We start from the raw sequence: 22,518 nt of genomic DNA on the forward strand, positions 1-22,518 counted from the left end.
TCGCGCGCAGCGCCTCCTCCATGACGTTTTGGAGGTTCGCCTCCGTCGCCGCCACCGGCCGCTGGCGCATTTCGGCGACTTCCCGGCGCAGCTCAGCCAGTTGGCCGGAGAGTCGCGTGTTAGCCGCCTCCAGCCGCGCCACCTCCTCCGTCACAGTGAGGGCCCTTAGATCCGCCACCGCACCTTTAATGGTGACGGCGGCGGACTTCAGGGCCCGAACGAACGTGCCCTTCAGGTTGCCCGACCTGTCGGCAACCTGCAGAACGACGTCGAGCGCCTCCTTCACCGCCGCGTCCAGCGCGGCAGACGTCTGCGGCACGTCCACGGTCGCGCCGGGTTGGCGTTTCTCTGCTCGGGCCGCCCTTTCTTCAGTGGCCACCTTGGCCGCCGCACTGTACGCGGCCAGTGCGTCCTCCGCCTCGTACCGCCGCTCCTTTGCCTTAGCGGCTTTTAGCTCCTCGCGGGAGCGCCCGAGGCCGACGTATTCGCCCGTCGTGGGCGGTCGACCACGCCCCCTTTTGGGGGAGGGCTTCAGCCATTTGCTGATGCCTGACCCCGAGAAGCCGCCTTCGCTCATACCCGCGTCGCTCTCGGAGCCGGAGTAGCTCTCCGGCCCAGGACGGGGCCGCTTCTTGCCCTTCCGCCGACGACAGGCGGGGTCTCTCGAAGAGACCATCACCATGCTGGTGGCCGACGAGTCGGACTCTGAGAGTCGTTCCAGTCGGACCACCAGTTTTTTGGACACGAGAGTGTCTTTGGTTTCGGCGCGCGCTATTGGGGCGCCCGCCTCCACCGCCATGTTATCTTTGTCCGTATGATCGCCGAGTCCGTTGTTGTTTTTTGTATTCTTTATAAATTCCATACTTAATCCCACGAGTATGGGGGAAATAAAAAGTCCACCAAGGCAGAGCCCCCTGTACCTTGGTAACCCTATATACACCGTGAGGTCGGGTGGTATCACGGGATCTACAAACTAATGTTTTTTATTGAGGTTGTCTCCTCTTGGCCCAGCCGGTTAAGGCAAGGCCCTCGGTCCCACCACGGGCTGCGAGACATGTCCACAACACCCGGACGGGGAAACGAGTTTGAGAGGCGGTGACCTTTTAGTCTGTCCACCCAGCATCGATACCGACACTGGGCGAACCCGCCTCTCCCACCTCCTTTCTCCGGCAGCCCAAAAAGACCCCGGAGACCAACTCTAACTCGACTGACTCCACCATTGGGAGTAACCTCCAATAAATAAATAAATGAAAGAAGTAAAGTAAATAAAACAAGAAAATAAAACAAACAAAATTAATAAAAATGAGACAGAAGAAAAGAAAAGAAAACGAAACGAAACAAAACGGAAGAAGAACAAAACAAAACAAAGAAAGAAAGCAGAGATCTTCTTCCTTCCACCTTCAATTTGCCACAAAGCCGCTCGCACAGTCCAGTCTGCTGAACAGAAAAGTACCAGGAACGGCCCGTGGCATTACCGTCGCGTCAGTCTCAGCCGCGGTCGACAGGCACTCCGAGAAAACATCGGATTACTTGTCGACCCCGTTGCCCAGGGTGCACCACGTGGAGGTGACTGACATGCACCCCAAACGAAACTAGCCTAGCACAACAAGCAAATTGACAGCGCTAACGCGCTTTGAAGTGAGCTCTTAAAACGTTATTTCATTTCTTTACGTTTGAATTTTTAATTTATTCACTTAAACTTAAATATTTACTATATTTGTATTAATGAAAATAGCTCAATATATATCGATGATGCTGATTGTTATTTTAGCCACTAATAACAAACCCTAACTCATTGCAATAAGATCGCATTACTTCGTATTACTTCATACGTAAAACAGAATAAATACATCAAATATGACGAAAAATTGAATTTCATGATATTATGTGTGCTAACTTAACACTTAATAAATTTAGTTTAATGAGTAAAGAGCATAAAAACACCTGGATATGTCCGTCCTGCTTAAGCAAAGTACCAAAGCGTGATAATACAAACACACCTGTTCACCTCCCGGTACTTAGTCTTCTAATGTTACCATCCGAAATAAAAAACGTCAAGGAGCTTCAGACAACCAAATAAACGCGGAACCGAGCCTTGACGCATTAAACGGCACTCAAAAGCAAACGGTAAACCTAATTCTCCTATGATGAACTTATCTAAGGATGAAATTCGAAGCATAGTGAGGGATGAGTTAACCAGTGTTTTTTCTAGTTTCCAAGAGACTTTATTAAAAAATATAGATACAAAAAACAATGAATTAAAAGAGCGAGTAGAGCAATTAATGATTTATTTTAATTTTTTTGAAGAAAAATATGAAGAACTACGTATTGATGTAATCAATAAAAATGAATCGTTAAAGAGATTAGAATCCGAAAACAAAGAATTAAAAAATACTCTCTTGGACCTCAGCGCTAGGCTTACACAAATGGAACAACATTCGAGAGCTAGCATATTGAAATTCATTGTATACCTGAACACAAATCAGAAAACCATGTTACGGTCATAAAGCAAATTGCAAATGTATCAGAATATAAATTAAATAAAACACATATTCACTTAAGTACAAGAATATCAAAAATATTCGTGATGGTTTCCTAGCATCGACAATGCTCTTCAACAGGAAACAGAAAGATAATAACGAAAAACTTAATACAAGCCATCTAGGAATATCAGGTGAACGAAAACCTATATATGTCATGGAGCACTTGTCCCCAGCTTTGAAATCTCTTCATGCAGCTACCCGCGCTATAGCAAAAGAAATAGGCTACAGATATGTGTGGATAAAATCGGGACGCATATATACACGTAAAAATGAATCATCGGAATATATATGCATCAAAAATGTTCTAATGTACTAATTAAAATTGATTTATTGTTATACATATATATAAATGTGTTGGAATACTTTACTATAACATTCAATGCTATATCATGTTATTATCAGAATGTCAGAGGACTAAGATCTAACGTTAGAGATGTTTCATTAAAAATTCAAAGCAATACATTCGATATTATAATCCTTACAGAAACATGGCTAAATTGTACAATCAATGATTCTGAAGTTTTCGACAGTAGATGTACCGTATATAGAAGAAATCGTGCAAATAATTAGCTTGGTGGCGGTGTTATTATAGCAATTTCTAACAAATTAATATCATGTAAAATTTCTAATAACAATAGCGAATGCGAAGATCTTTGGATTAAGGTTAAAGTCTCAACGGGTAAGAAATCTGATTTTCTTATTCTAATATAATTTGTGTTGCTTATCTACCACCTCCTCTGAATCAAAACTTGCTAAAAACATTTATTAATAGTACCAATCAAATTATGGATGAGTATAATACAAAATACACATTAATATGTGACTTTAACATTTCAAATCTAAGCTGGGATCTACATAGCTTTAGTACTTATGTTTTACCAAAAATAAATAGTAATAATAGTATACATAACATATTCCTAGATTTCTTGGAATTAAATGATTTTAAACAATTTTTTTTTTCTTTTTTTTTTTTTATAGGTTAGGAAGGCGGACGAGCATATGGGCCACCTGATGGTAAGTGGTCACCAACGCTCTTAGACATTGGCATTGTAAGAAATGTCAACCATCGCTTACATATCCAATGCGCCACCAACCTTGGGAACTAAGATTTTATGTCCCTTGTGCCTGTAATTACACTGGCTCACTCACCCTTCAAACCGGAACACAACAATATCAAGTATTGCTGTTTTGCGGTAGAATATCTGATGAGTGGGTGGTACCTACCCAGACGAGCTTGCACAAAGCCCTACCACCAGTAACCCAATTCCATTAATTACCAACAGTAATTCAATTCTATCATTAATAATAATAATAAAATATTGGATTTAGTCTTATGTAACTCGGAAATAATAAAGATTTATGAATGCTAATCCTATACGTAATGTAGATACCCACCACCCTCCAGGAGAAATTTCTATTGCAATTTCAACCAGTCGTTATGTGCACGATATAAAATTACAAAAAATAATTACTTTAAAGGTGATTATGATCAGATATTTAAAGCTCTGGATGAAATTTCATGGTTAGATGAACTTTTGATTTATGATAATATTAACGACATGGTTGACAGATTTTACCAAACACTTTATAATGTAATAAATCTTTATGTACCTAAAAGTAAAAAGTGTGGAAACAGGCACCCGATATGGTACAACTCATATTTGATATATATTTTAAGGCAAAAACAAAAATATCATACACGGTTTAAGCTCTATAAAAATCCGCTTGACCTTCTGGAATTTCAATATCCTCGTCACGACTGTGAAATAATTACAGAAACTTGTTACGATAAATACATATCTACAATAGAAAATGAAATAAGTATAAATTCTAAATATTTTTGGACGCACGTTTCTAATAAACGTAAAAATTCGTCTGGATGCCTCCCATCATTGTGCTTAGGAGATAAACAATCAACAAATAAAAAAGAAGCTTGTAACTTATTTGCATCTCATTTTGAAAAAAAGAATATGTATCTAACTATCGGCCTATATCAATCCTCTCAACGATGTCAAAGATTTTTGAGTCACTTGTTCACCCATTCATATTTAATCATGTTAAAAATCATCTTTCTCCCTATCAATATGGATTTATGCCTAAGAGATCGACCAATCCTAATTTATTTAACTATGTTTCCCATCTAATTAATGCTGTTGATCAAAACCTGCAAGTAGATGTAGTCTACACAGTTTTCTCCAAAGCACTTGATAAGGTTGACAGTGAGATAGGAAACTTTCTTATTTTGGCAATTCTTATACATCTCTGAGATGGTGTAAATCATATCTTTCTAATCGATATTCCAAAGTCGTTATTGACGGGGAGTGCTCAGACCCTTTCCATGCTACTTCTGGTGTTCCCCAAGGTTCAAATTTAGGGCACTTGTTTTTCATTATATTCATAAATGATATTACAAATATCATGAAAAATTGTCTGGTTTATCTGTTTGCAGACGATTTAAAAATAGCAATAGTTATAAAAAAAGAATCTGATATAGCTGTTCTTCAAGATAATCTAGATAGACTAGACCAATTGTGTAGAATTAATCACATGGTGCTCAATCCAAGCAAATGTAATTTTATAAAATTTACCAGAAAAAAGAATCCATTGTTAAGTTCGTATAATATTTCGGGCAAACATTTAAAAGAAACCAATTGTATTCGAGACCTGAGTGTAATATTTGACGATCAGCTAAGATTTGATAAGCACATCAATTCAATAGTAACAGGTTCTTTTAAACTACTTGGCTTTATCTTAAGACAGTCTAAGGATTTCAAAAAGGCATCAACAATCCTACAATTGTACAATAGCTTGATACGAAGTAAACTTGAATATTGTTGTCAAGTATGGTCCCCCGCTTACAAGATCCATATTGAGAGAATAGAACGTGTTCAAAAGAGACTCGTTAAACATTTGATATTTCGTTTTAAAGCTTTAAATCAGCGAGATTCCTACAAAAACAAACTAGATTTTTTTTTGATGAAGCAACTGGAGATTCGAAAATCTCTACTAGACATGAAATTGCTTTATAAAGTATTTAATGAAAAAATCCATGACGATAGACTGTCGAGTAGATTTAATATTAATGTTCCTAGAAGACCACCTCGCAACCCATGTCCGTTCTTTAAAATTGACCGCACTCGAACGAAACTTGGACAGAATGCTCTAATATCGCAAGAATATAATTATTGTGTAAAAAACACAGTAACACTGGACATTTGTTGTGACGGGCTTTCATCGTTCATGAAAAAATGTGATGTTTCTTTTAGTATAAACTGTTAATTTGTTTAAAAATTTAATTAGTTACTACCTTTTGTTTCTGGTTTTGTTTTTTTGTTCTTTATTTAAATATTTTTATTATCTGTTTTTATTCTATTTTTGATTTGTATATTTTGTAATTGAGTTTGTGAACGGTGTGTTCTCCTGTAATTGGTTATGCATAGTTAGTTTTAAGTTAATGTAAAAAGTGATTTGAATGTGTGTTATGTACAACTCTAAATGCCTTCATGGGCTGTGTGATATTTACGATCTTTTACATTTTCAATGCGCTACCAACCTTGAGAAGTGAGATGTTGTCTCTTGTGCCTGTAGTTACCCTTACCATAACCTAAATTGCCAGTTTTTTTTGTCTATTAAAAAAAATACAAATATATATATTAAGCATTTATTTGATTATTCTCGCTGTCCGTGTGTAAAACAATCCGTTGTTTTGGTACAATGTTGTGAACACGCTTCTTATGCGTGTATAGCGACGCGCTTTGTCTGAAGGTCCGTCCACAGATGTTACAAGACAAAGGCCTCTCGCCTGTATGAATTAGTTCATGCTCTCTAAGACATTTTTTATCCTGAAAAAAAAAAACTTATCTGTAGTCTTATTAAGAGCCTATACTATTCGAAGAGCCGAGATGGCCTAGTGGTTCGAACGCGTGAATCTTAACCGATGATCGTGGGTTCAAACCCGGGCAAGCACCACTGAATTTTCATGTGCTTAATTTGTGTTTAAAATTCATCTCGTGCTTGACGCTGAAGGGAAACATCGTGAGGAAACCTGCTTGTGTCTAATTTCATTGAAATCCTGCCACATGTGTATTCTACAAAACCTCATTGGAGCAGCATGGTGGAATAAGCTCCAAACCTCAAAAAAGGGAGAGGAGGCCTTAGCCCAACAGTGGGACATTAACAGGCTGTTACTGTTACTACCAATCGAAGAAGGAGTAAATATATACAAACCATAGATTTACAAATGCCATGCGATTCTCTAACAGCTCTGCTGTATTACGCACTACAAACAGTTCTCGATTAATATATCTCTATATATAACACAACACTATTACACTTAACTACTTATGTATACTTTAATTTTACATACAAAGTTACTATTATAACGTAGCGGTCATTAAAAAGTTTTTCACTTACCATAATGAATATCATAGACTATAAAAGATCTCGACCAATGATATCGCGTCATTTCAAAGTCAAATTTGTTTATTTGTCTTTACTCTTGTGGTTGGAATAAATATTATATATAAATAGTATTTTATATATATTGTTAGTATATTGAATTTTCATGTACTTAATTAGTGGCGAAGGAAATAGATCGTGAGAAAACCCGTCACATGTATATCAAGACATGATGGAGCATGACCAAATCTCTTCAATAAGAGGAGTAGAGTTAAACCCAGCAGTGAGCCATTAAGCGACTTTATATAACATACAGTAACGGCCCGTGAATGTCTCACTGCTGGGCTAAGGCCTCCTCTCCTTTTTTGTGAGCAGAGGGTGGTGAAATCCATATGTTTAGGCAGAATTTCAGTGAAATTAGACACGAGATGGTTTCCTCACGATGTTTTCCTTCACCGAACACGAGATAAATTAGAAACACAAATAGGGCACATGAAAATTCATTTGTGCGTCTGGGTTTGAACCCACGATCGGTTAAGATTTACGCGTTGAACCACTCGGGCTAATGGTTGAAGATGTAATCGGATATCGAACCTACTCTAATTAATAAACCCTTTCCGAGACTCACCCGAAACGCTTTTCCACACGTTTGGCATATCTTATCCTTCGCGTTCTCTTTAACGCCGTGATGGGCTCGTCTGATGTGGCGGGTTATACATCGGCGGGTAGCTAACGCCTGAAACAACATTTTTTTTTAATACACTTACTACCTACCCGTAGAGTTTGATGATTTTTTAATGCGATAGGTACCTATAATACAATTAATATATAAACTAAATAACCCAAGGAATAGAATGCTAAGACAATCCTGAAGCTTCTCCGATTTATGTTGAGAACGACCATTGCAGTTTTAATGGGTAAGAACCCCACACAAATAGTTCCCACCCACCATGAACCGGGCATATTTTAAACATTTCCCCAGCGGGCACATAACGAGCTAGAATTCGAGAAAACGTGCTTCCCGAGGCGCGGAAGTGTAAATGCTGTCAACTTCCAAAATTGCCAGAAAACCCCAAATCCCGGGGCCTGGAGATCCTTATAAGTAACTTCAACTTTATTATAACCGACCATTGGCTTAGATCTCGACCAACGATGTCGCGTCATTTAAAGGTTACTAATGTAGATGTCAATGCTTATTAATTATACTATTCTACCGCAAAGCAGCAATACTTGGTATTGTTGTGTTCCGGTTTGAAGGGCGAGTGAGCCAGTGTAACTACAGGCACGAGGGTCATAACATCTTAGTTTCCAAGGTTGGTGGCGCATTGGCCATATAAGCGATGGTTAATATTTCTTACAATGCGTCTATTGGCGTTGGTGACTTACCAGCAGGTAGCCCATAAGCTCGTCCGCCTACCTATTCTATACAAAAAAGTACCAAAAAAGCAATTTTCTTATCCTTACCTTATCACATATCGGACATTTGTGTTGTGTCTTCCCCATGTGTTGATAATTGACGTGATCGCGCAGTTCGCCGCGCGACCTGTATCCTTTCTCGCACATAGCACACTTATATCTGAAAGAGAAGCGACATTGGATATAGGGTTGCAAGTATTTGAAGAAATCTATCCGACATGGGTTGCCAGGTCTTAAAATTCCGTCGTGGAAACTAGTTATCCTATAAAATTGACGATATGCTCCGCGCGGATTCACCCGTGTTAACTGTGACTGCTCCGCTCTCTAGGGTGTACCGTGATGAACTTCGGTTCTCGGTTCGTAAGATCGTTTATCCTGACTATTTATGAAAGCACGGCCAAACTCTACGTTTTATTGTTTTTATTGGTTTTTAGTCTTTGTATATACACCTGCATACTACAAACCAGCGGTACTCAGGCTGCGTTCGGTTACTTTATTTTCAATTATTTGAAATTTCAAAGTTTTCTTATTAACACCTAAATAATTTGAATAAAACAACTGCTTCTGACCACGGACAGTGAAATGTGTTTCTAAAAGTCAGTAACTTAAAAAAAAAAAAAAAAACAAAATATTCGCGATAAGCCTAAGAAATCATTACCTAAACATTTTTTGTTCGTGGCCCGCGACTGGAATTGGGAACTAAGATGTTATGTCCCTTGTGCCTGTTATTACACTGGCTCACTCACCCTTCAAACCGGAACACAACAATGCCAAGTACTGCTGTTTTGCGGTAGAATATCTATACTATAAAAATAGCACAAATAACACGTACAACCAGACATACTTTTCACCATAGTATTATTAATCGACTTACTTGAGGACATCGGTGACGGCGTGCCGACGGGAGTACTTCAGGTGGTTCTCGTACGAAGCGCGCGACACGAAGCGCTTGTCACACGCGCGACAGTCGTGCGCCTGCCGCAGCGCGTGCGTCCGCGCGTGTGACTGTCGCAAGTCTGCGCGCACCATCTTGCCGCACGTGGGGCATTGTTCGCGGGGCAGCGGGCCGCGGTGGAGTCTATGGCAAATATACTTCTTAATATTAATATATTGTTAGGAATATCTTCCGAAGGGGCGTGGCCTAGCGGCTACACTTGATCACGTGATGGTCATCGTGGTGGGGACTGGCCCTGCCGAGCTCATCGGCCGGCCAAGCTGACTTTAGACACTTCTGCTTGGACTCTCGGTTGTGATGTCATAAATAATATTTCAGTTGCTCAGTTTCGATTCCTTTGTTCTATTTTTGTGTCTAAATTGTACGTGTCGATATTTACTTTATTGTTTTGATTTATCTCTTTTTGAAAAACCCATTTCTATCCTGATTTCTAAGAATATTAATGCGACAGTTTGTATGGACGTTTGTTACTCGACAACGCCAGAACGCCTGATTGGTTCTCGATGTATTTTTGCACGGGGATATATTATAGACCGGAATAGCACAGAGGCAATTTTTAGGAAAAATATATAGAAACGGGTTTATAGTCAAAACCCACGGTGACCACGTTTTGATCAGGCCATCAGTTCTCACACACACATCGAAATTGAAACGATAACAAAGTCGCGTGTAAAGCGAGTGTATTATAAGGAGCCAATCATTATCTAACTACTGACTTTCTTGTCGATTCCTCACGGTTTATCTACATTATCCGGAAATTAACAGTTTACCCTCCCGTCCCGTTTACGATCCTGCGGCCGAAATCTTGCTGGATCCTAGGGGAATTCCCGGGGTACAGAGGGTATGAGGGCTTCAGTTAAGTTAGTCCTATAACCTGTGTCTTGTATAATGTATGTCTGACAACGTGTTCGACTGATCATATCAATGCGTAAAAGCGTAATAAACAAACAAACCCACTAGCATTTTTTTTATAGTATAAGAAGGCGGACGAGCTTATGTGCCACCTGATGGTAAGTGGTCATCAATGTCCATAGACATTGGCATTGTAAGAAATGTTTACCATCGCTTATATCACCAATGCGCCACCAACCATGGGAACTAAGATGTTATGTCCCTTGTGCCTGTAATTACACTGGCTCACTCACCCTTCAAACCGGAACACAACAATACAAAGTACTGCTGTTCTGCGGTAGAATATCTGATGAGTGGGTGGTAGCTCCCCAGACGAGCTTGCACAAAGCCCTACCGCCATTATAATATAAGTATACTATATCCTGTACAGCCAGCTGGTCTAGATAATGGCCACCGCGGTCGAAATCGGAACAAATACAAAACCATCAACAAAAACTCACTGCTCGTGTCGGTTCAGCGTGTTTTTGAACGCGAACTTCTTCCCGCACGTAGTGCATTCGAAACCGTCTCTGTGAAATTTCTGTATGTGCTTGTATCTTTTATTCTTGTTCCTGTAAAAAAGGTAGATAGTTGTCACGTTTAAAATGAGAACATTTTAAAAATATATGCAATATTCTATAACAGATATTCTGTTTTTTAAGCAGTGAAAACCTTTAAAAGTTTGGGCCGTTGGGGGGTAACCGGAGTTTATGGGATTTTTTTAATGTGATACAGATTAAAAACGAAAATAAGCAATACAAATAACCAAACTATAAACCATCAGGAAGATCAAAGGCACGGACAAGATAAAATTAAAAATCATACTATTTACGTATTATAAACAAATATTTCTCGATTATATCTTTATTTATAACGCAAGACTATTACACTTAACTACTTACATACACTTTAATATAACTTCCAAAGTTCCGATAACTTGGCTGACATTCAAAACGTCATTCACGAATCCACAATGAACACCACAGATTATTAATATCTCGACCAGTGACGTCATATCAATTCAAGATCAATAAATTGTAATAGGCGACATATACGTTAATAGAATGATTCAATTGGAGGGTAATGACTTCTATGGTTGGCTTGGTAGGTGGATGCTTGCCTTTCACGCTGAAGTGGGTTCGATTCCCACCCAGGACACATATTTGTGAGCATGAACATGTCTGTTTGTCCTGAGTCTGGGTGTAATTATCTATATAAGTATTTATTTACAAAAGAAAAGTAGTATATGTAGTATATCAGTTGTCTGGTTTCCATAGTACGAGCTCTGTACAAGCTTAATTTGGGACCAGATGGCCGTGTGAGAAAAATGTCCAAGGATATTATTATTATTATGATATTATATCAGTTTTTCGTAATTATTAATTGAATTTCATAAATAAATATTTGCAATATTATATATTATAGTAACAGGATGTGACTGTCTCGTCTCACTGATGAGCTAAGGCCTACTTTTTTGAGGAGAAGGTTTCGAGCTTATTCCACCACGCTGCTCCAATGCGGGTTGAATACCCGTTGAAGAATTTCAGTGAAATTAGACACCAGCATTCCTCACGATGTTTTCCTTCACCGAACACGAGATGAATTATAAACACAAATTAAGCACATGAAAATTCAGTGGTGCGTCTGGGTTGAGAATTTCTCACTAAAAACTTACTCAAAGTATTTATCACACTCCACGCAGAGATAACCAAATTGCGTTTTTACATCTTTCGTCTTATTAAGCTTCGTTTTCGATTCGGACTTTCTTGTTATATTTTTTCTGATCTGGAATAAATATCTATCTATATACAAATAGGCAAAGACAGAACCCTGACAGCCTTTGAATGTCCCACTGCTGGGCTAAAGGTCTCCTCTTCCTTTTTTTGAGGAGAAGATTTGGAGCTTATTCCACCGTGCTGCTCCAGTGCGGGTTGGTGGAATACACATGTGGCAGAATTTCAGTGAAATTAGACACATGCAGGTATCCTCACGATGTTTTCCTTCACCGTTAAAGCACGAGATGAATTATAAGCACAAATTAAGCACATGAAAATTCAGTGTTTGCTCTCCCGGGTTTGAACATAGGATCATAGATTAAGATTCTCGCGTTCTTACAACTGGGCCATCTCGGCTTGAGACAGAACAGTAAATGTTTAAGCAATTAACTATTATTTTCTTAAATTTCAATAATGATAATGGTCGAATTTCGACCACTGAGCGATACACTAAGTACTATTTTAGACTTAAGAAATTCGAACACACTTCACACTTCCGATTTCCAGACCCTGGGCTTTTACTGAGATTCTTTGGCAGAACCCAATAATTTCGAACACACTTCACACTTCCGATTACCAGACCCTGGGCTTTTACTGAGATTCTTTGGCAGAACCCAATAATTTCGAACACACTTCACACTTCCGATTACCAGACCCTGGGCTTTTACTGAGATTCTTTGGCAGAACCCAATAATTTCGAACACACTTCACACTTCCGATTACCAGACCCTGGGCTTTTACTGAGATTCTTTGGCAGAACCCAATAATTTCGAACACACTTCACACTTCCGATTACCAGACCCTGGGCTTTTACTGAGATTCTTTGGCAGAACCCAATAATTTCGAACACACTTCACACTTCCGATTTCCAGACCCTGGGCTTTTACTGAGATTCTTTGGCAGAACCCAATAATATTTTATTGGCCCAAGAATGTTTTATAGGTCCCGGGTTCAAACCCCAGGGTAGCTCGGAATGACAACGAAGTAGTAGCAAATAACAAATATATAAAAAAATATAATATACTTAAATATGTAGATCTATGGGATGCAAATATACACAAATAAATATATACTATCATTATTTTAATTTTTTTTATAGAATAGGAAGGCGGACGAGCATTTGGGCCGCCTGATGGTAAGTGGTCACCAACGCCCGTAGACATTGGCTTTGTAAGAAATGTTTACCATTGCTTTCATCGCCAATGCGCCACCAACCTTGGGAACTAAGATGTTATATCCCTTGTACCTGTAATTACACTAGAACACGCAATGCCAAGTACTGCTGTTTTGCGGTAGAATATCTGATGAGCGGGTGGTACCTACCCAGACGAGCTTGCACAAAGCTCCACCAAAAATTATTATTTACATATATATAGCACTGTAATACTAACCTTACTCCATTTAACATCAAAGACATGGTCGACCTTCAAATGTTCCGCCAAATTTTCAAGTTTATAAGACACGTGCTCGCAAGTATTGCAAATATATTTCCGGAAGTGTTCATCCCTGTGTTCCGGAAGCGATTTCTGTTTTACATATATATAACATATGTCGCATTGTACGTGTTTCTGTTTCTGGAAAATGTAGAAAATTACCAAAATATTGTTATTGTTTACTCACATTGTTATTGTTTAGTAAGAACGAAACATTCCGCTGATTTCTCACCGCTGGACTAAGATCTTTCATTTTGAAGTCCAGACATGTGCAGTATTCGAGATGTTTCCCTTCACCCCCGAACACGAGATGAATTATAAACACAAATTAAGCACATGGAAATTGAATGATCCTCGCCTGGGATTGAACCCGCTATCAGCATTTGTAGTTAAGATTCAAGTGTGGGAACTATCGAAGTCTTGCATTAATTTCGGCTCCCATTCGCCATGAGTCGGACTGTGTCGCGCGATAAGGAATTCGCCCAAAAAGCCAGTTTGTATCTATAACTACATTTATACTAATATGATATACATATAGTAACTGTCTGTATGTCACGCTTTCACAGCTAGAACATTGAACCGATTTTGATGAAATTTGATATGTTACAAGCTTAAACCTCAAGTAAGGACATAGGCTACATTTGCATAACAACCCCTCCCAACCCCAACATCTCCCTAACATGCGGTTGAACAGTTTATAATAAATTACCTCAACATGCAATTCCAGATTGTGTTTCTCCAGCTCATTATAGTCTTTAAAGCCTTCGACACATGACTCACATTTGCTTGATGCATTCACGTAACTATCCATAGATTTCATTTTCTCTATACAATCTATCATTTCATCTTCTGACATTTGAATTATAGAATAGAATTCACTTTTATTATCTGTTGAAATCTCTGCCGCTTTAAAACTTTTCCTTTTTTTTTTAACAAACATTTTATCGCCAGTATTTTCAGATACATCTTTAGTATCGTTCAAAAGAGATTCTTTATCATCAATTAAGTTATTAATTTGTAAATTTGATAATGGTACATCATCATTGTCGCTTTCCGTTTTAATAAAGTCTATATCCGGTCCACAATCTATGAAATTATCAATAGTTTCATCGTCTGCGATATATTCATTGTTGAAAAATGTTTGGTGATAGTGGGTTAGTTGTGAGAGTGTTATGTTCTTTGATTTTAACTAAAATGAAAATTACTTTTGTTAAAGAGCTGAATTCAAATACAGGGATGACATTAATGCGGTCGGCTAAAGAGAAAATTTCAAGCATTTTAACTTAACTTAATGTTATTTCGGCTATGGCAACCTTTCTCATTAGACATTTTACAATTTGATTAAAAAAAATAATTTAATAGTTATACACCAGATATAAAATGAAAATTTGGTTTAACAATTTGTTTTCAATTTTTTAAATAATAATATATATAAGTGATCAATGTCATTATAAAGTTATTTCTATATAACTTACATCAATTTTACCATCAGTTATGTCAGTTAACCGCTTCTGTGCACAGCAAGCCTGGTTTCTGAACTTACACAGCTTGGCCATGAGAGCTTTACACTCCCAACAGATGAACAGGTTCACAGCATCTTTGTGAAACATTGCCTACAAGGGTTTGTTTTGATAATTCTAATTTTAAATGAAATATTGTGTTTTCATTTCTTTGAATTTGAATTATAGAACTGAAGCTGAAGGTGAGTATTAAATATTCAAGCCATATGGTATTTTAATATTTTGGAGCTGCTTATTAATTTACCAAAAAACACCAAAATTACTCTATATATGAATTTAATTTAATAAAAATACATGTAAAAAAGGCTTATGTGTTTTATTTACACAATATTTACATTGAGGTCTTAAATAATTACAAATCAAAGTTCAATAAAGTATGTTTTATTATTATTTAAAGTAAATTTATATATATATAACTTCATATGTTAGTGTGTGACTCAAATCTTACAAGCTTAAACCAATTCTTCACAATCAATTGAGCTGAATAACTACAATTAGCACAGACTTTTATCTTTGAAGACTACAAATTATTATGCATAATTTTTATATTTAAATTTAAATATTTTTTGTATGTACATATAGTAAGTATAACTTTGTTTTTTTTTTTTTTAATTTATTATATTGCAATGACAATTGAGAGTAAGTCTTTCTGTATCAACAAAATTTGATTAACTTACCTCATAAGCATCAGAATCATATGATAGTAAGAAAAATAATTTATTTACACCATCGTCCACACGACTAAGCTGCACTAAATTTCTATCTATACTTAAACATGTACAGCAAACTTTTTTTAACGTGAACTCAAAAGTGTCATCCATGATACTGAATTTAACTTTTTCTTATTTTTGTCTATAATTATTTATCTAGTACTCTTGTGTGTCCTTAAATGTTTACATTACTGTAGTTTTTGTTTATTTGTTTTGGTTCTGTCTTTGTTTATTGTAATTACCGTCAGTGTTACTATTTTTATAAACATAAATTGATACATAGTTTAAAACAAATGCTTATTTTATTAATGTGAATTAAAAATGCACTCAGTATCAGATAAATGCAATTGGTAAACTGAACTAGCAAGAGTATCAAGTACCAACTTCAACTAATACCACTAGTTCTTTACTAGTTAGTTTGGTTCTCGTTTTTCTGACAGAAGGTGAAAGACATAAAATTTTACAGCGTGTCAAATAATTTGGTATATATGTTGCCAGGTTACAAATTCTACACTAATTTACACATTGATTATTTCCTTAAAGCTAATTATTATAATTATATTATCATTTTTATAAAATCATATAAATAAAAACCATTATATATAGTTATAAAATAACTTTAATTGGAATTTTTATGAATAATAAATAGCTAGAAATGCCAAACTACTGAAAAAAGGTATTTCAGAGTAAACAAATTTACATTAAGTCTAGGTTTTCGATATATTATTTACTATTGTTATTACCATAACTTTTAATATAATATATCCATTCCTTTCTTTTTAATTTTTAAATGCAAAAATATATGGATAGAAAGATTAATTGCAAAATTAGATCCGAGAATGTTATGAGAAATAATAAATCAATATTTAGCAAAAAATATACAATAAAATTTAAATGGAATGCCTTCTAGTGCAGTTAGATAATAAACCTTAATAATTAAAAATAAAATATAACAGGATGTATGAAATTATCAAGTTAACATTTACTCCGTTTAACACTTAACAAACGAACTTAACTCAGTTGAGAGGGCTACGTTCCACAATTTTAGTATTATCGTGTTTAAAAAATAAAGCGATCTCTTTGTGTGTTCTATTTTTAGTTTCGGGCATATAGATGTATAAATAAACTGTACAGACACCAAATGTTATAAAGTAAAATAAGAAAGTGCCGTGTATACCGAACGCTGTAAATATCGATGGTGTAAATTTTACTAACGATGAGAAAAAAATTGTAAACGTCAACCCAGTTATCATATAAGAAGACAATTGATATTTAAGAGGAATAATTTCACCATATATCGATAAACATAATATCATTGGACCACAACTTATTGATATTGTATATATAGCTAACAAGCCTATTGTTATATAATTGTTTTGAGTGACAACTGAAAACCTAACTAGATATAAATATAACGATATTATAAATAAGAAAAATAAACCAGTGAATGATGAAGACATGTACAGCGTTCGGCGTTTTAAGATCTTTGATAAATATGAACCGAAATACATGCCGAAAACCGATAAACCATCTAAAATCAACATAGACATATATGCAGTGGCTGTATCATTTGTGAAACTTTTTAAAATATCCAATATATATAATGAACATATGACTTTTCCTGAAAAATGATATTGGATGACCGTTGAAACGCACAATAATATAGGTTTATAAAACTCTTTGTCTTTAACCATTCGAAACAAATTTACGTCGTCGTTTTTATCAATGTACCACGATATCATATCCTGTAATTTCTTTTCTGAACGTGCACTGTAACCGTGTATCCATCTATACGATGCTTTACATTCATCAAACCTGTCTTTACTTGCCAACCAAAATGGTGACTCGGGCCAAAAAATAACATTAAAAGTATATATCGAACAAATGAAACCGACTATAGCAATGTTTTTCCAATAAAAGTATGTACCAATTGCATTGGCAACCCATATTCCCCAAAAGAAACTCGCCGATTTTATTGACAAAAATAACCCGCGAAATTTTATCGATGTATACTCTGTGGTTATGAGAATTCGTATTGTTATATTTCCTGCGTAAACAAACCCTTGGAGGACCTCAGATATCAGGATGTGGTACGGATTTTGGCTGAAGTATAGGATAATAAACGTAGCCGTAGTGCATACCGATGTCGCCAGCTGTGGTAGCTTCCTGCCGAAGCGACTTGTCATAAACGGTAAGATAAAAATCCAAGGGTACATGGCGAAGCCGCTTGTTGAATCTGTAAATGAAAATAATGCACCAACTGGTTATTAAAATTCAAACCTTTGTTCAAGTATCAATTTCGTATTCAGAGCATAAGATTTGAAACAAAAACATTCACTGGTGGTAGAGCTTTGTGCAATCTCGTCTGTGTCGGTACAACCCACCCATCAGATATTCTAACGCAAAACAGCAGTACTTGGTATTGTTGTGTTCCGGTTTGAAGGGTGAGTGAACCAGTGTAATTACAGGCACAAGGGACATAACACCTTAGTTCCCAAGGTTGGTGGCGCATTGGTGATATAAGCGATGGTTAACATTTCTTACAATGCCTATGTATCTATGGGCGTTGGTAACCACTTACCATCAGGTGGCCCATATGCTCGTCCGCCTTCCTATTCTATAAAAAAAAACATTTATTTACACTAAGAACTTGAATAAGTTAACAAAAAAACCGCTGCCATAAAAATCATGACTGCGTGGACTGGTGGCAAAAATACTAGAAGCAATTCTACGTTGAATCGCAACGCTGATTCTCTAAGTGAAATATGAACCAGCCAGGAGTGTTCTCATTTTTCTGCGCTCAGTGGAATAAATAAAACGACTAATTAGGTAGGAATCCAATTCATCAATAAACATAGTAATTGTTTATGCCTTATCTCAGATTTCAAATATGCAAATGACAGGTATTATTTTTTAATTATACATACAAAGCCAAGATCCCATTTCGTCATCGATGATAGTTGTTGAATTAGTTTCTTTTCTTATCTGCGGTATGAACACTGTAGGCGCACCTACACACATGCCTGCCATAAAATACTGCATCCATACCGAACTCGCTATAAATACCTATAAACATAAAATGAAAAAAATAATTAGCGAAAGCTGTATGTATTAATTATGTATATATAAGGACGCGTGAATCTTAACCGATGATCGTGGGTTCAAGCCCGGGCAAGCAATAATTTGTAATTATAAGTCATCTCGTGCTTTACGGTGAAGGAAGACATCGTGGGGAAATCTGCATGTGTCTTATTTCACTGAAATTCTGCAACATGTGTATTCCACAAACCCGCGGAGCAGCGTGGTGGAATAAGCCCCAAACCATCTGCTCAAAAAGGAAGAGCAGGCCTTAAGCCCAGCAATGGGACATTCAAAGGCTGTTACTAGTCTAGTCTTGTGTACTAGAAAATTGTAGGGCTTAAAAAGGCTTACAAAAAAGGCCTAAATATCTGTATCTTGATAGGATAACTCGCAGTATCTATTTTTATCTTTTAATTCTGGTCAATAAAAATGAATTGTTTGTGTAGCTTTTTAACCGGTGTGGTGTTAATATATGTGAATAAATACGTTTATTATTTTAAGTAGTTATTTTAGAACATATTTGTACTATAAACTATATAATTAAAATAGATGTCTTAAGTGTTATCGTAAAATAAAAACTTTCGCGCACGAAATATAAATATCGTGGCCTTCGGCAAGTGAGAGCGGTGGCTCAGTTTTGTTTTAATTTCATCAAATATGACAAATATTAGATTAGGTGTATATAAAAATATTTGTTCTGAGACAGCAAAATTATAATATTTAGTGACGAGTAATATAGTGTTAGAATAATGGGAGCTTATTTATCGTCCTTTTGAGATTTTTGCCGTATATTGTCTGCTTCCAGCGCATGTTATAATGCACAAAATACAAGGGCACTTAATTATTTTACACAATACCGAACCGAATTTGAATCCAGGTACAATGTCCGAGGCAGTTACCACAAAGCCTAATAAGTTGAGTTGAAGATAAATTAGTTTAGGTATACAATTATATCCTCGTTATGCCTCGTTGGTCTGTGTAAGAGTAGTGGCTTGATGTAAGACCGCAGATCTGGAGGTTCAGAGTTCAATTCCCAAGTGGGGCAAATAAAAAGTTATTGGGTGTTTCTGTCAGAAAATTCTCAGTAGCAGCTCTGTAAGTTGAAAGTGCGTACACTCCCGTGCCTCGGAAAACACTTAAAGCCGTTGATCCTGCGCCTGAACTCTTTCCGTCCGTGTTGGATTGCCGTCCCATCGGATTATGAGAGTTAGGGAAGAGAGCGTGCTTGCACACACACTCGTGCACAATAATGTCTCCTGCGCAATTGGCTAATCTCTCCTGAGATTGGCCGCCGTGTCCAAAATCTAAAAAATCTTGTACGAATTATTCGAGGAAAACACCTTCCGAACTGTCAATTAACTATTTTTTAACTAATTTGGATGCCCATAATTTGATTTCAAATATTATAAAAATACTTTATGGAATACTTGTGTTAAATTTATCAAATTAGGTATATACTTAATAGCACAATTGTTTGCCTAAATTTTAATTCTTATTATTTGTTAAATCGTTTAAAGTATTTAAATTAAGTAATTTGTTCATTTTATTAACTCTATCGTGTGTTTTTCTATCATTTCTTTAAATTTATGCGATTTGTAATAATAGAGAAATGTCGCTTTGTCGGCGAGCAGGTAACTGCGTCACAGTTTTATGCTATTGCAGTTATTATCGTTCACATTAATTTTTTATGATCTTATGATAGTTACAAATAAACTATTAATATTATTCAACATGAAACTTACCTGTTTTAAAACGGATTGAATTGATACTTTTGGATGCTCTTCACAGTTAATATCATTTCTAACTTCTTCATAATTACAGGAACTCATTTTAAATTTAACGTACTTTTTTAAAAATGCACTATGTTATTTTATCTGTGGACACGTTTCGATCCGGCGATACTTAAATTAGATCTGTCTATTTAAATTTAAAGTTGAATTTGGAACGTCGAGAACATGTATTGTTATATTAAATTGTTATATTCTATTTGATATCTACTGAATAAACTAAAACAATTAGTCATTTCTTCACGCTTTATAATAGCTAAAATAAACCTACCTTGGCCTTTTTATCCCGTTTAACTGGATTTTCAATTATGGCGCGGGTGACACGCGAGCCAAGTGCTAGTGAACAATAAAATTATTATATTTCTTATCTCCGTAACACTATTACATAATTTAAATAATTCTCATTGTCTTAGTTACATATATATCCGACTTTTAATTTATAAGCGATACACACTAGCCCAAACGCTGAGTCTAGCGGTGCAGCGAGGCAATAGTGCCAGCGTCTTGGGTACAATGCCACAGGACAATCTTTTAGACGGCGTGTTTTTGCTTTAAATTTTTAGCGATACATAATTCAACTAACGTTAAGAGGTTCTAATGTTCTAGATGGTTTAATTGTTTAACCATTTCAATCTACAATCACCGACTTACTAATTGCATGTTCATTTTGAAAATTGAATTTTATTTATAGCAACGAAGTATATGGTATACATAGCCCACTCAGAATGGCGTAGAGAGCGTTGGCCAAGAAGAGAGCGTCATACCATTTGCCAACATGGCATACGAGCCGGTCTCACCCCTGAGGCACGCAATTAAACTTTTCATTTTTAAATTCAACGTTTTTTTTTATTTTTGTTTATGTTTATTTATGATTTTATTTGTAATTTCAACGGTGAGGAAAATGAAACTCATTTCATATCCAATTAAATTAATTTTGGCCAAAATGATTCATCTATGTATGTAAATATAGCGAAATGAGGTTTAGACACGTGAATTTTAACCGAAGTTTGCGCGTTCAAGCTACGGCAATCAATAATGAAATTTCATAAATAGACAATTCGTGAGATACGTGAACGTCGTGTCTAAAGGTAAAATATCGTCTTCTAGTTATTATCTATAACAATTATTAAACCAAAATTGGACAGACCAATTAAAACACTTCCAAGTCACTTTCATTAAAATAGAATAACTAAAAAAATAAACGTAAGCACGTGCGTACACGCTGATGCAAATCAAATAATTGGCAATGCGAATAAAACAGACATAGAAATCCGTCCAACAGGTGTTGTGGATTAGCATACGTACATAAATTTATATAAGACTAAATAAATAAAACGATACGCTTTGTTGAAATTTCACGGTGATTGTAATGTAAATTATTTAAGAAATGTGTTTTAAACTGTCGCAGTGACATAACTATTTCTTAATAGCAGCGTTTTACCTGAAATAAAACGCTTATTAATTTACTTACCTTATTCGAAGCTTTATTAAATGAGATAGGCACTTGGTTTCCCGCTTGTAATTTTGACTTATTTTCTTCCTTTTACCTCTCCTTCCTTTAACGTCACTTGCACTTGGCAGTATCGGCGGTCTTTGGGATATCGCCGATTATGATACTCATTGCGTTTTATTAAGCACCAGGCAGCGATTAATCGCAAGCTTCGAATAAGGTAAGTAAATTAATAAGCGTTTTATTTCAGGTAAAACGCTGCTATTAATTTGACTGTCCCTTATTCGAAGCTTTATTAAATGAGACATGCTTATTATCGCCTGGTGGAAGTGATATACGCCAACGTGATGGTTTAAAGAATCTTATTGTAGTAAACAAACAAAAAATATATATTTGTTCTAATATTAAAATGAAAGTGTATTAATTAGATAATGCTGATATATTAAAGAAAAATACAAAATCAAATAACAGGCTCAAAAAATTGTGTAACAGATGCTGTATTATGAATCGGCTTAATTAATCTCATATAATACTTTGTAAAAGTATTTTGTGAACGCCA

General features: G+C 36.2%; 2 protein-coding genes across 2 annotated transcripts; both read right to left on the reverse strand.

The window, feature by feature from the left end:
* Positions 1-6,190: 6,190 nt before the first annotated feature.
* Positions 6,191-16,182, reverse strand: LOC126779948 (zinc finger protein 782-like). The gene is made up of 10 exons (XM_050504164.1): positions 15,609-16,182; positions 14,887-15,024; positions 14,121-14,600; positions 13,370-13,552; positions 11,879-11,988; positions 10,665-10,775; positions 9,232-9,435; positions 8,406-8,517; positions 7,570-7,677; positions 6,191-6,385 (listed from the first exon to the last, which is right to left on the reverse strand). Exons 1-10 carry the CDS (start codon positions 15,750-15,752, stop codon positions 6,197-6,199), a joined length of 1,779 nt encoding a protein of 592 aa, XP_050360121.1. The 5' UTR covers positions 15,753-16,182; the 3' UTR covers positions 6,191-6,196.
* Positions 16,183-16,468: 286 nt separating this feature from the next.
* Positions 16,469-21,774, reverse strand: LOC126779981 (facilitated trehalose transporter Tret1-like). The gene is made up of 5 exons (XM_050504213.1): positions 21,657-21,774; positions 20,781-20,845; positions 20,465-20,639; positions 18,569-18,707; positions 16,469-17,877 (listed from the first exon to the last, which is right to left on the reverse strand). The coding sequence occupies exons 3-5, from the start codon at positions 20,549-20,551 to the stop codon at positions 16,658-16,660; spliced, it is 1,446 nt and encodes a 481-aa protein (XP_050360170.1). The 5' UTR covers positions 20,552-20,639; positions 20,781-20,845; positions 21,657-21,774; the 3' UTR covers positions 16,469-16,657.
* Between the last annotated feature and the right edge of the window lie 744 nt (positions 21,775-22,518).

This window comes from Nymphalis io, chromosome 30, assembly GCF_905147045.1.
Source record: "Nymphalis io chromosome 30, ilAglIoxx1.1, whole genome shotgun sequence".
Classification (NCBI taxonomy): domain Eukaryota; kingdom Metazoa; phylum Arthropoda; class Insecta; order Lepidoptera; family Nymphalidae; genus Nymphalis; species Nymphalis io.